This window comes from Acomys minous (genome assembly GCF_964271855.1).
Source record: "Acomys minous genome assembly, chromosome: 14".
NCBI classification, from domain to species: Eukaryota; Metazoa; Chordata; class Mammalia; order Rodentia; family Muridae; genus Acomys; species Acomys minous.
In genome coordinates this window covers 72352848-72366532 of record NC_140496.1, presented here as the reverse complement: position 1 = coordinate 72366532, position 13685 = coordinate 72352848, and the positions used below count along the sequence as shown (strand labels likewise).

At 45.0% G+C, this 13685-nt stretch overlaps 1 protein-coding gene across 3 annotated transcripts in view; it reads left to right on the top strand.

Moving 5' to 3' along the window:
* The first annotated feature begins 9880 nt into the window (after nt 1-9880).
* Nucleotides 9881-13685, top strand: part of CDC14A (cell division cycle 14A) — a 160507-nt gene continuing 156702 nt past the window's right edge. For all 3 annotated transcript variants that reach the window (XM_084755763.1, XM_084755762.1, XM_084755764.1), the window contains exons 1-2: nt 9881-10022; nt 10826-10916. In XM_084755763.1, coding sequence (XP_084611889.1) covers nt 9974-10022; nt 10826-10916 — 140 coding nt within the window. In that variant the 5' untranslated portion in view covers nt 9881-9973. The remainder of the gene's footprint in view (nt 10023-10825; nt 10917-13685) is intronic.

Sequence of the window (13685 nt, the reverse complement as noted above, 5' to 3'; positions counted from 1 at the left end):
GACTCATTTTGTAGACCAGGCTGGCCTCGAATTCACAGGGATCTGCTTGCCTCTGCCTCCCAAGTGCTGGGATTGAAGGCATGTGCCTGGCTAAGGTCTGGATTTTTAAATAAAGATTTTAAAGTTATTTGTATATATGTATGTATGTGTTTCTGTCTACGGGTGGGTGTGAGCATCTGAGTGCAGATGCCTGTTTAAGTCAAAAGGGAGTTTTGGATCTCCACAGTTGGAGATATAGGCTGCAGTCAATCAGCCAGCAGGTGCTGGGAGCTATAGTTGGGTCCTCGTCAAGAACAGTGCATGTTCTTGACCATTAAGAAATTTCTCTAGCCACAAGTCTGACATGGCTGTTACTGTTGCTATTGTGGGTTGTTTTAGATTTATTTCATTTTTAAGTGTGTTTGTGTGTGTGTGTGTGTGTGTGTGTGTGTGTGTGTGTGTGTATGTGTGTATGTGTAGGTGTAGGTGTAGGTGTGGGCTGCACATGCTGTTGGAGACCACAGGCATTGGATCCCTCTGGATTTGGAATTCCAGGTAGTGTTGCGCCTCCCAAAGTAGGTGCTGGAAACTGAGCTCTTATCCTCTGCAAGAGCAGTGTGCACTCGGAACCACTAAGCTGTAAGTCTGGAGTTTTAATCCAACTTGCCAAAGTCCTCCTTCCTCTCCCTCTACTTTTTTATTCTATGTTGGTGCCCAGTGAGTCTGAGCAGACACCTGTCTTTTGTTTGCTTCCCAGTCCACGTGCTTATTATTCCCTCCGCTTGGAACTCGCTCGCTGCCCTTCCGTCCCATCTCCGACACTAACTTTTCACCCAGCGGCCTTGTTAAATGTACCTGCCTAACTCCTATTTTGCTTCCAGGTCTCTTGTGAATAATCTGTGGGAACCTTTTACTCACTCTTCCGTATTGCTTTGTCTCACTCACCATCACATTGTCCTTACTCTACCTTAGCCCATCTCCAGATAGGGAGTCAAGTTGCCTGTCTAGAGCCTGTTCCAGAATGTAAATTCTGTAGGAACAGGCACTCACATTTCTTTTCCAAGTGTATCCCCAGCACCTCACGTAGTGCCCAACAATAGAAGGTAGTAAGTATTTGCTGGCTGGATGCAAAAATACAAAAGAAAGGACAGTGATGCTGGCCTAAGTAACCCAGAAAATATCACCTACAATATGCACATTATGCTTTAGAATCAGTAGAAATTGCTTTGCTTTTATGTACATTGTATTACTCAAAAGAGTTACTAACAACTATGACTAATAGTTCCTCTGAGTAGCCTGTCTGTCCTGGAATTCCCTCTGTAGACCAGCTGACCCTAGAACTCACAAAGATTTGCCTGCCTCTGCCACCCAAATTCTGGGATTAAAGGCGTGGCCCACCAGCTCCCAACATTAGTTTACGTAGAATTTGAAGAATAAGCTTGTTTGCTTGGAGAAGCTTGGTCACACTGAAGATATAATGTTGCTTTTTCCATCCATGGCAACTGATACAATTATAGGTATTGTCAGTGATAAAGCAACTATCAGAAATATGCTCAGTTAATAATGATGTAATAATTTTTTTTTTTTTTGGAGAAGAAGAAACTAAAGGTCTCCTGTTAGTTTACTGGAAACATCATTTCTCTTGGAGTTTCTACATAGGATTAAGGTACCAGAAAATAGTGTTACAAATGTGCCTGAACCGTCACCATGGGGACTGAAAGAGACAACAGTTGAGTCCCAGGTTTCTGTAACAGAGTGATTGAAAAATGTGAGCTTGATCAGGGAAAGGTAGGAAAGCATGGAAGATGCCTGCATGTGGTCCTTAACCTGGGCCAAACCCTAGAGAAAGATGCTATGGTCTGAAACAGTAAGAAATGAAAGATACTGTAACTTCAGGGCCCTGCAGAGTTATTTCCAAGTGGTAAAAAGAACTTCTCTGTAAGTGTGTGTGTGTGTTTCACACACAGTCTTAGCTGGGAGTAAACAAAATAACAGTAGCCACACCCAAATAGATGTAACCATGGGAAGCTTGTGGAAGTTAGATCTTAAAAGCAGGTTTGTATTTCTTGGACTTTGTTTTAACAGTGTTGGCTGCCATTTCTATGCTATGGCAATGCAACATAACATTTTACTTAGTTCTGCTATTACTATGAATTAGAAATTATTATAAATCCCTGTTTAATAGCAGAGACTATTGTGTCCAAAACAATTGTACCATTGGGCACACATTGGGTATCAAGATATGCCCGAAATTAAGGTTTCTGTTATAAATCCAGTAAAGTGAGTAAAGTAATTTACTCACTTTAAAAATTCATTTTTCACATGTTTGCTGAGTAGTAGCTCTGAGACTATTTCCTCTTCTTTAAAATTGTAGTAATAACCATATTGATTCTATAGGCAGGTGGCGAGAGATGCTGTTCTTCGTGGTTCCCTGAGCGTTGTGTTTGTTTTGTTTTCTTGAAGCTGGGTCTTAGGTAGTCCAAATGGGCCTTGAGTTTCCTCTGCAGTGGAACATGATCTTGAGCTCCTTGAGCTCTGGATCCTTTTGATTTTATCCCTCCAAGTGCTGGGATTACAGAATCTGCAAGGGTGCCAAGCTTTTGATTCCTTGATTACTGTTCTTTTCCTAATAGCAATTTGTTGAGTATCATAGAGATATGTTAGCTATTGATTTGGGAGTGAGATTCAGATCACCGCGTATAGCTCCTTAGCGATGCTTTCCAGCATAGGGACGGTGGTAGGGCGGTCACAGTTGGGAGAGGAGTTATTTGGGGACACATTATGTTACATGTTTAAAGAGGAAAAAAATTGCTTTAAAATATTTATTCTTTTATTTGTTAATTCATTTATTTAGAGTTATCTCAGGGTACTAATCACCGTGTAAGCCCAGGCTAGTTTCGAACTCCACAAAATCCTAGAGCCGTAGTCTCCTTAGTGCTGGGCTTGTAGGTATGATCTACTACAGATGGCTTCACTTTTATATTTCTTCTGTAATGAGAGTGTGAATCACAAGTAATTATAGGTAGATACATTCTATACAACCCCCCAAAAAAAAATGCATTGTTGTTGGCCTACTTGAGACTGAGAAGTAGCCAGTAATTAGAACACTAGTAAATGTGGTTACCTGGCCATGAAGCTTCCTTTTACTTTCTAGAATGCCACCACTTTTTATTGGTTGCATTAGTCAAGTGCCACAGGTTAAGATGACCACTGTTAAAAATTAATGTTCATTAAACTAGTTTTAAAAACATTTACTTATTCATCTATCTATCTATCTATCTATCTATCTATCTATCTATCTAATCTATCTACCTTCTATTTATCTATCATCGTGTGTGTGTGTGTGTGTGTGTGTGTGTGTGTGTGTGTGTGTGCGCGCGCGCGCCATGGCATACATGTGAAGGAAGTTCAGAGAACAGCCTGTGGGAGTCTATTTTCTCCCTCCAGTATGTGTATTCTGGGAGTCTAATTCATGTCATTGGAGTTGGAAGCAACTATCCTTTGGTTTTTGGTGTTTCATGTAGCCATGGTTGGCTTTGAACTCCTGCCCCTCCTGTCCTTCATACCCAAATGCTATCTATGTCTAGAGGTATAAGCCACCATTCCTGGTTAATCATCTTTTTCCCCCTTAACCATAAAAGTCAGACAAAGGAGACTTAATCAGTATTACTGCATTGGGAAGTGAAGGTGGAGGGGACTCAGTGATCCTCAACTTTATCTTGATGTACTGAAAGAGCTTTAGGTTTAATAGACGGAGAAGTGGAGGCAGGGGATGAAAGGTAGAGGTGTGTGTGTGTGTGTGTGTGTGTGTGTGCGTGTGTGTGTGTGTGTGTGTTTCCCATTCTGTAAGGTGACTTGAAGTGGTCTGTATGACTCAAGAAGGGTCAGGCTACACAATCACTTACAAACGAAGTCTGTCATGGAAGCCCTTAGCATTTCCCCCATCATCCTTCATCTCTCTTCCCAGATCAGGTTTCTGCTAAATATCTTGGACTTTATACATTGTATTTGAAGATGGAACTAATTGACCTCCCACATTCCTTCTAGTTCTTTGATTCCAGTTTGGAACTCTTAAACAGGCATTATTGTGATACAGAACATGTCTGAGTCATACCAAGATCTCAAGGTCTCTGTGGGCAGGTATTTTGTGTGTGCATGTGTGTGTGTGTGTGTGTGTGTGTGTGTGTGTGTGTGTGTGTGTGTGTGAGTGTGTGTGTGTGTTTATATTTGTACACAAGTCCAGGTATGCTCAGAGTCCAGAAGAAGGTGTCAGATCCTCTGGGCCTAGAGTTACAGATAAAGGCTGCAGGTCCTCTGACAGGGTGTTAGGAGCCAAGCTCAGGACTTCTGGAAGAGCAGTGAGTACCCTTAACCACTGAGACACCTCTCTAGCCATGTAGGCAGGTAGTTTACGAGCCACACAATTTTGGCATTTCAGTTCTAGTATAACTACATCGTTTTGTATATGTATTTTATTTTTCTTTATGTAGTTATCTTTTGAGGTGCTAGGGATTGAACTTGAGGCCTTCAAAATGTTAGGCAAGGGCACTGCTGAGTGACATGCTCAGCCTTGCACATGTACTTTGTGAAAAGCTGCTTTAAGTTGGTTTTCGCACCATACAGGGACTTATTGAGCTAGTCAGTCAATTTATTTATTTATTTATTTTTTAATATTTTATTTAATTTTAATTTATGTGCATTGGTGTAGGGATGTCAGGTCTAGGAGTTACAGACAGTTGTGAGCTGCCATGTGGGTGCTGGGAATTGAACCCAGGGACTTTGGAAGAGCAGGCAGTGCTCTTAAAAACTGAGCCATCTCTCCAGCCCCTAGTCAGTCAATTTAAATGATAGCAAATTTAAACTAAATTTGAGGCCTGGTTTCATACATAATCTAAAAATAATCTGTAAGAAGCAGTCATCAAATATTCTATATTCTCTTCTGCCTTCTAGGATAATATCACTACTGACTGAACAAGTATGTTTTGATGAAACCTTCTAATGATAGTGATTAAAAACACAGAATACATACATTTCACAGCCGTCAAGCCTTTGACTATCCTGAGTTCATTTTTTTAAAAAAACTTCTTCCAGCAAAGGAATATTTTTCTTTTTCTTTTACAGCTAAATGATAACACTTTTTTTTTTTTTTTTTTTTGCTTTTTGAGACAGGGTTTCTCTGTGTAGCCTTGGCTGTCCTAGACTCGATTTGTAGACCAGGCTGGCATAGAACTCACAGCGATCAGCCTGCCTCTGTCTCCCGAGTACTGGGATTAAAGGCGTGTGCCACCACGTCTGGTTTAAATGATAAAACTTTTGCCCCAACCCATGTCTTCCATCACTTAAAAAAAAAAAGTATCTTCCCTGCCCCCACACCATGACTTGTCATGCCAGCTCAGCGCTGGCCTGTATTCTACTCTGGGACATTGGCCATGAAAAATTGGGCAAACTGCTGAAACGATTGGATTAGAAAAGAAGAAGGCCTGATTGGATGGAGCGGAAGGAAAGGTTGAGGAACATGAGGGATTTCATTGTGGCACTCTATGAGGCTGTCAAAGAGCTCTTCCTCATTTTTGACCAGCTGTTGTGTTTAAGTGACTTGGAAGACTGGTGCGACCCTGACAGCAACGCTTGGACAGAAAGTTTCTGGCATAATTTGAAGTTGCTTCCAGCAGTACACTTTCTAGCTCTGCATGCCCACTGTATGGAAGTCAAGGCAGTCCAACCAGTATCAAGTTAGAGAGGCAAGCCTGGCGTGGTGGCGCACGCCTTTAATCCCAGCACTTGGGAGGTAGAGGCAGATAGATCTTTGTGAGTTCAAGGCTAGCCTGGTCTATATAGGGAGTTTCAGGACAGCTAGGACTGTTACACAGAGAAACCCTGCCCACCCCCGCAACCCTCCCAAAAAGTTGGAGATGCAGAGCTGAACATTTGTTCACATTCTCCCTTCCTGTCCTTACCTCCTAAATCCATGCACATATCACCCCCTTTTCTACAGCGAAGTGACATTGTAAACCTGTCACTATTTCCATGTGCCATACCTTTCCTTTACTGTTGCTTGCAGTGGAAGTAGATTTCTTACATTTGTGTTAAGTTGGGCGGTTGGGAAGACATTTTCCAGTGTTCCCTTCCCTCATGGGCTGTAAAACATGCCCTTCTTTATTGTGAAACTACAACAGCAGGACTTTGGCCCATGATAACTGAGACAATAATGTGTTTTGTGAGCTCATTAGAATCTTGGTGTATATGTGTGCTGTGTGTATACTGATGTATATTTTCTTGCAGATTTTTTTAAAATACCATGATTTAGAGAGGACCTATTTTACTGATATTACACACACAGCATAGTATTACAGAATTTTACCAGCCATGTAGAATGGCACACACCTTGTATCCTAGCACTTTGGAGGCAGAGACAAGCCAATTTTTGTGAGTTCAAAGCCAGCCTGGTGTACAGAGAGAGTTCTAGGACAGCCAGGGCACTGAAAAACCCTGTCTCAAAACACAACAGCAAAAAGTATTATCAAAATATATAGTAAATATGCTAAGGAAAATAAATTTTCAATTTTTGCTTGAGACATGGTCTTATTTCACATTGCAATCCAGTCTGACTTCCAATCCATAAAGTACTCTTATCTTAGAGTCTCCTATGCTGGGTCCATAGGCACAAGCCACAAACCCAGTGCCATTTTTACTTAAAAACTTATTCTTATGTATGTTTATTCTATATGAGAATATGTCACATGTGTATGGGTATTGGATGCCCTGGGGCTGGAGTTAGAGGCGACTATAGCACCCAACATGGGCACATGGAACTGAATTTGGGCCCCCTGGAAGATCAGTAAGCATACTTAACTGTTGAGCCATCTCTTCAGCCTCTATTTTTCACTTGTCTTAAGGACTTTTGTTAGGTCATAATTCATTCCTCATGACCAAAATCTCTAAGAATTATGTGAAAGGCAAGGTAAAATCATTAAAAAAAAAAAAACCACAGGAGGTATCCAATTAAGCTTGATCCCTCTGAAAGTGTTTTGTGGATCTCCTAAGTCTATATATAACATTATAATTATGTGATGGCTATGTGTAGTGAAGTGGGCCTGTATGTATTCCTGGAAGGAGGTCCAGGAATTTATTGTTATCCTTGTCTACATTTGGAGTTCCAGGCCAGCCTAGAGCTATGAGACCCATCTCCAAAAATCAGAAAGAACAAGCCTGTGAGATGTTTGCCACCAAGTGAGAGGACTTGAGTTCCCTCCCTATGTTGTGGGAGGAGCAAATAGCTCTGGACATTATAAATAAGTCCAAGCTACCACATATGGCTCCAACTTTGTATTTTATTTTATTTTTAAAAATTTTATTTTATTTTTTTTTACTTCACTTTTAAAAATATAATCTTCAGATGAAAAATTCTCTGTAAGAATTTTAAACCAACAGCTTTAGTAATGGGTTAAGTTTGATTTGCTTTAGCTTTTTAGGCAAAGGGTCGAAGCCTGTTGAGATTTCTATACTTCCCCAATCCCCCATATTTTATACAAAAAATCAGTTATGTTTATTTTAATAAAATAACTTGAATTATTCAACATAGTAAGAATAAAGGTAACATTCAAGTGAGTTAGAGAGATCTTTCCTTTTTTTCTTTTTCTTTTCTTTTCTTTCTTTTTTTTTTTTGAGACAGGGTTTCTCTTCATAGTAGCCTTGGCTGTCCTGGAAAATTCACTTTGTAGACCAGGCTGGCCTCGAGCTCAGAGATTCGCCTGCCTCTGCTTCCCGAGGGCTGAGATTAAAGACGTATGCCACCACTGCCTGTCTATTTTCAAGAGTTGTGTTTTTTCTTTTTCTTTTTCGGAGGTCTTTGCTCTTAACTCTAGGCCTCGTGGCTCTTTGAATATGTAACACGCTTCAAAAAAGTTCAAGGAGCAATACAACTTTCAAGACTTTCATAACTTTAAAATCTTTTTTTTTTCTCCTACTGTCCCCATTCCCCATGTATGAAAATGAGGCTGTTGGGCCTTATTCTTAGTGATTCCTCTGCTTTCTATCTATGTGGTTACTGGTTTCTTTTGAACGTGAGGTGTGTTTTTTAGCTACCGCACCAAAGATGTGTGACTAGAGTTACTGAGATAGTTTGACTTTTTTTTTTTTTTTATACCAAGGTAGTATCCACTTACAGTTTTATGCTCCTTTAGCTTTCTGGAAAGTCAGCAAAGCAGGCTAAGAACCATGAATTGAGTTGCCTCCCTGGGACGCTTCAGTTGGTTTTTCTCTAGAGCGCCCCCCTCTCTCCCTAGAGGTCAGGAAGGAACCAAAGGCTTGTACAAATCCCTGTTCCTAGGAGAAACCACTCAGAGCGCATGCTCTGATGGTAGTGGCTCAGTAGCGCCATTTTCGTAAGGGAAGGGCGGACCACTAATTGTGTCCCTAGGACACACTGGACTAAAGTTGTTCAAACTGGATCAGAACGTTGCGGAACAAGTCCGGGGGCCTCCTGGAGAGGAACCTTCGTACTCCTTGCAGCACTCCAGCTGAGACTAAAGAAATTCTCTTCTGTTCATTTCTCTGTGGACAAGTGGTCTTTTCTCCCTTCGCCGGCATAGTCTACAGTCCGATACTAGAGCCTTAAGATTTCTGCTATGATTTTGCGCTCAAGCCGTGGCCAAAATGACAGGATTTGGAGAGCCGGACGGGATTTTTTTTTCTCCCTTGAGAACAAAGCCCAAGCGAGAACAGAGTCTGTTACTTAGAGGGTATCAGTCTGGATACTCCTGAGCTAGAAGGTAGTTCTCTCTTGAAATTTGGTTATAAAGACGCAGATCCCGTCAGTGTTGGGAGTAGGGTTGGTGGATAGTTAGTTAGCGATACGACCCGACCTGACCCGACCTGCGGTCTGAGGTTTTTCAGTGGGGTGTGTGTGTGTGTGTTTGTGTGTGTGTGTGTGTGTGTGTGTGTGTGTGTGTGTGTGTGTGTGTGCACGCGCGCGCGAACGCGCTAGCTCAAGAGTTTAGAAGAAACTGAGTGAGTGGAGCAAGAGGAAAAGAGCTTTAAGAGAGACAAGAAAAATCTGGTGTGGAAGAGTTAGCGAACGCAGAAAGCATTGCGGAGACAGAGCATCCCAGTCTGCCAGGCTGTAGCAGCTTCCAGGGAGACGTCCACTCCTCTCCATCCATTTTTTTCATTCATAAGTTCCTGGCCCCGCCTGACACCCCCCACCCCCACCCGGGCTGAGGGCCAAGTTTCCTGTGTAGCAATTGGTGAAAGGCAACAAAGCCTTAGCAACGGGCTCCTAGTGACCCGCGGGGCGCCTGGTAACTGGGGCCTGAGGCCCGCACAGAGAAAGGAGCCGAGCTGTCCCTTTAAGGGATGGCCGCGGAGCCGTGAAAGTGGAGGGGGACGGGGGAAGGCGGGGAGGCAGGTCTGGGGGCGGACCTAAGAGGAGGAGGAGGAGGAGGAAAGGGAGGAAGAGTTGCTGCTGAAAGGAGGTGGCGAAGGAGGAGTCTGAGCAGCTGCTGCTAGCCCGGCGGGCACACCACCGGAGTCCTGCCCGCTGCCGCACGAGTGGCCACGGGCGCGATCCGGGCCAAACGTCTTATCCTCCATGATCACTTTGGGAGCCGGGGGAAGACTTTGCCTGGCGGTGCGAGCTGGTGTGCGTTGTCCAGGCTTGGCGGAGACGGTGCGGCGTGAGCAGAAGGAGCTGCAGCTGGAGAAGCAGCAGCAACAGCAGCAGCCGCCGCCGCCGCCGAGTCCGGATCGCAGCGGCTACAGTCCGGGGCGTGAGCGTCCCGCGCTCAGCGGGTTCGGTTCCCCACGGAATGTCCCCGGGGCTCCCCGCGCGCTGACCCTGCAGCCGCCTCCGCCTTGGGCACCCGCCTCTTCCCTCAGGCGGGCTCGGTGATCCGGACCGCGAGCTTCCCAGCTCCTGGGCAGTGGGGAAGCCCCCGGGGGCGGGTGACCTCAGCTGGCCACGACCCAGCCCTCCCCGGTGCGGATCTCGCTTAAGATGGCAGCGGAGTCAGGGGAACTAATCGGGGCTTGCGAGTTCATGAAAGGTGAGGAGCAGCTGCCCGGCATCCTCCGGCCCTTCCACGCCACCCTCCCCCCAACTTCTCAGGGCTCACCCCTTTGTCCCAAGCCCCTACCCTGGGTTTCTTCTCGGGGCTCGTGCCTCTCAGCTACTGCTGCGTGGTGCTCGGGGCCCCTTCTTGCCACTCAGCTCCCCGAGGACCCCCTGCTTCCGGCTTCTTTCTCGCGTCCTCGCTTCCTCCGCAGCTTCCTCGTACCCGGACAGTGCGGGCTTCACTGTTTGGGCTTCACCTCCAAAACTCTCTTGGGGGATTGTGCCCGGTTTACTCTATCTGCTAATCCTCTACTCCTCAGTGGTTGTCTTGTGCTTTGGGGCTCCCCTCTCGTCGCCCCCTCCCGCAACCACCACCACCACCACCACCACACCCCCTGTCTTTCCTTCCTTCCTCTTGAAGTCGGCTAAGCTGCAGGGAAGAAGCTCGCCTCTCTTCCCTTTCCGCAGCAGCTGAGGTCTGGAGGTTTCTGAACCAAACTTGTGTCTCCAGTTTTGCGGGTACCCACAACTCCTGTCTGCACCCGTCCGCACGCAACCAGGGGCAGAGGGAACATTGAAGATGCTCTGCCCCCTGCTGGGTCCTCTTCTAGCCTCTTGGCAAGTTGTGTTTTTGGGGCTCTAGCTTTCTGGAAGATACCGTTTCTACAAGAATCCCACGCATTAATGGGTCCTTAACTGATGTGTAGCAATTATTAATCTTTCGTGTATGATCCACACTCTCAGTCCCACTTTCCTGCCTCTCATGTTTTCTTGTCTTTTAAACTTCTCTTTCAGATCGATTATATTTTGCTACTTTAAGGAATAGACCAAAAAGCACAATAAATACCCACTATTTCTCCATCGACGAGGAGCTGGTCTATGAAAAGTAAGTTTCCCTCTTTTATAAGCACGTCCCTCCCATTCCCCCCAACCCCCAAACTATTTAGTTTGTTGGTTCTTTGATAAACGAGTTTTTTCACCCCTCCCCCCCAAGAGTTCAGGAGGCTTGGACAGGGGTGCAGACAAAATTTACATAGTTTGGACCTGTCAACATCGCAGTCCTTTTAGAATTGCATGGGTATTAATTCTCCTTACTCCCACAGCAATTGTGGATTCCTCACACTCCCCAGAGTAGGACCAGGCAGTCATAAAGTGTCATCACCAGACCTGTAATTGGCCTGTGAATCAGTCACTAGGTATTTATGAAGCACCCACAGGGTTCAGGGCACTGTGTACGACAGGTGCTTAAGCTTTGCAGTGCACAAGGCTTTCGTTGTACGTAAGGAAGGATGTTTTTGTTTGCGCAGTGTGTTTTCAGAAAGTGGGACGCAGGACTGCAGGGAGCTGCTTCCAAGTTGCACCTATGAGGAAGATTTCCAGTGTGATTGAGCTATTTTAATTAGGCACTCCTGACTTGATTTGTTTTGTTTTGTTTTTCCAGTCAGGGCTTCTCTGTGTAGCCCTGGCTGTCCCAGACCTCACTCTGTAGACCAGGCTGGCCTTGAACACAGAGATCTACCAGCTTCTTCTTAGTGCCATGATTAAAGGGGTGTGCCACAATCACTGGGTTTGAAGCAAAACTTTCTTTGAGACAGGGTTTCTCTGTGTAGCCTTGGCTGTCATGGACTCCCCTTGTAGACCAGGCTGGCCTCGAACTCACGGAGATCTGTGTGCTGCTGGCATTAAAGGCGTGTGCCCCCAGGACAGGCTTAGACTTGATGGTATTATTTTTTCCTACCTTTGAGTAGTAGAGGTTGTCTTCCCCCAACCCCCTCTGAGGGATTAAGATCTGAGAGTGAAAAATCAGAACCAGGAACTGAGTTCTGTGAAAGGTCATGGATGTAAAGCAAAAGGTTATTTGAATATTTTAAACATAGTAAAACATTAATTGGAGGGATACATTTCCATCTGATGAAAGCAGTAGATAGGAAGAGAAAGGCAGGACTGACATATTTTTTTTTTCCTAAAAGAGCTGGTATTTTAGACCAGCCACATATACTCTAGATGCTTAATTTTATGTTGTTGCCATCATAATCAAGTGGGCAGTCAAATGAGCGTAGTTAAATGGGCCATAAAAGGCTTTTGAGGGTTTCCCACTAGAAAGAATATTAGTAATTCTGCTTCAGGATTTATGGGTACCCCTGGGCCTTGGAGAAGGGAATATTCTGGACCTTCAAAAGACTGTATTTTTATCTGCAAGAAAAATGTCTTCAGGACATTTCTCTTAGTAGTGTGGGGAGGAGGATGCTTCTTCTATGGCGGAAGTGAGAGGGGCTGTGAAAGAGCCTTTTGCTGCTGTTCATGAATGCCTAGAGCTGCTGAGGCAGAGAGGTCTGAATCCCTGGTGTCAGATTACAGCTCTGCTCCTGGACAGAATGGAGTTATAAGCAGCCTGTTCCCTGACCCGGTGCACCTGGGTGATGTCACCACCATCAGTGTTTATTGGGTGGACACTCTATTGTTGGGCACCGTCCTGGCTTTCTTGCTGTAAGCTGAGGGCCTAGGGACCTCTTGTGTGCCCTAGGGTAGGCACTGTGTATACATGCCATTATGTTCACTTCTGCAGCGTTTATAGAGCCAGGGTTTATTAATATGCATTTGAGCAAGCGCCAGTTATTGAGGTCTGAATCACTTCCCTTGGGATTACTAGATGGTAGACTTAGCAAAAAAAAAAAAAATACAGTTAATCAACTAAACACAGTGCGAAATGGTGTTTTAAAAATAATGAAAGTTTCATGTGATTTTAATGTTTGTACTGTAGGATACAAATTGTTACCCCCCTCCCCTCCCCCCTGCCCCTTCCCCAGCATGTTCCTGGTGTCTTCTAAGGACAGACTTGCTAGAGAGGCCATCTGGTTCACTTGTGAGTTCGGGTGTGAACTTGAACCTACAGGAAGCTGAGCAAGGTGGTACACTCAAAAGTGTTCTATCCTGTGGGGGAGCAAAGGAAGAGGCAGGTGGATCTCTGTGAGTTAGTTTAAGGGCAGCCTGGTCTATATGGAGAGTTCCAGACCAGTTAGAACTATAAGTGAAACCCTTTCTCAAGGAGAAAAAAAAAATCTAGGCGTGGTGGTTCCGACCTGAATCACCTGAGTGACTGAGGCAGGGGGATTGCTTGGAGTTGGAGGTGAGTCTGATTTACGTAGTGAGTTGCAAGCCATAGCGTTGAGCTATAAAGTGAGATGTGAGGAATGATAAAGACTCAGCCTAGCTAAGTGGTGGGTTACCCTTGCAATCCCACCACACAGGAGAGGCAGAGGCAGGTGGATCTTTGTGAGTTCGAGGCCAGCCTGATCTACAAAGCGAATCCAGGACAGCCAGGCTGCACAGAGAAATCATGAAAAACAAAACTAAGAGAACTGCAATTAAAGGGAACAAAACTGCTCCGGGAGAAACCTCACCTTTATACTAGGAAGTACTTGTGAGGAGTGGACACGTGTCCAGTGGACATGTCCGTAGAAGGCTCTGTGGAGGTGTTAGGGTTGGCTTGAAGGATGGACAGGCTTTCCTTTTGGATATGGATGTGAGAGGAGAGAAGAGTAAGGAGCAGGACGGAGGCTCCTGAAGTGTGTTCAGCTCACAGAAAGTCCTCCCCTTTGCCTTGTGTGTACACAGGTCACATGGCGGTGGGGCCGGGGAGGGAGGTGTGGAATAC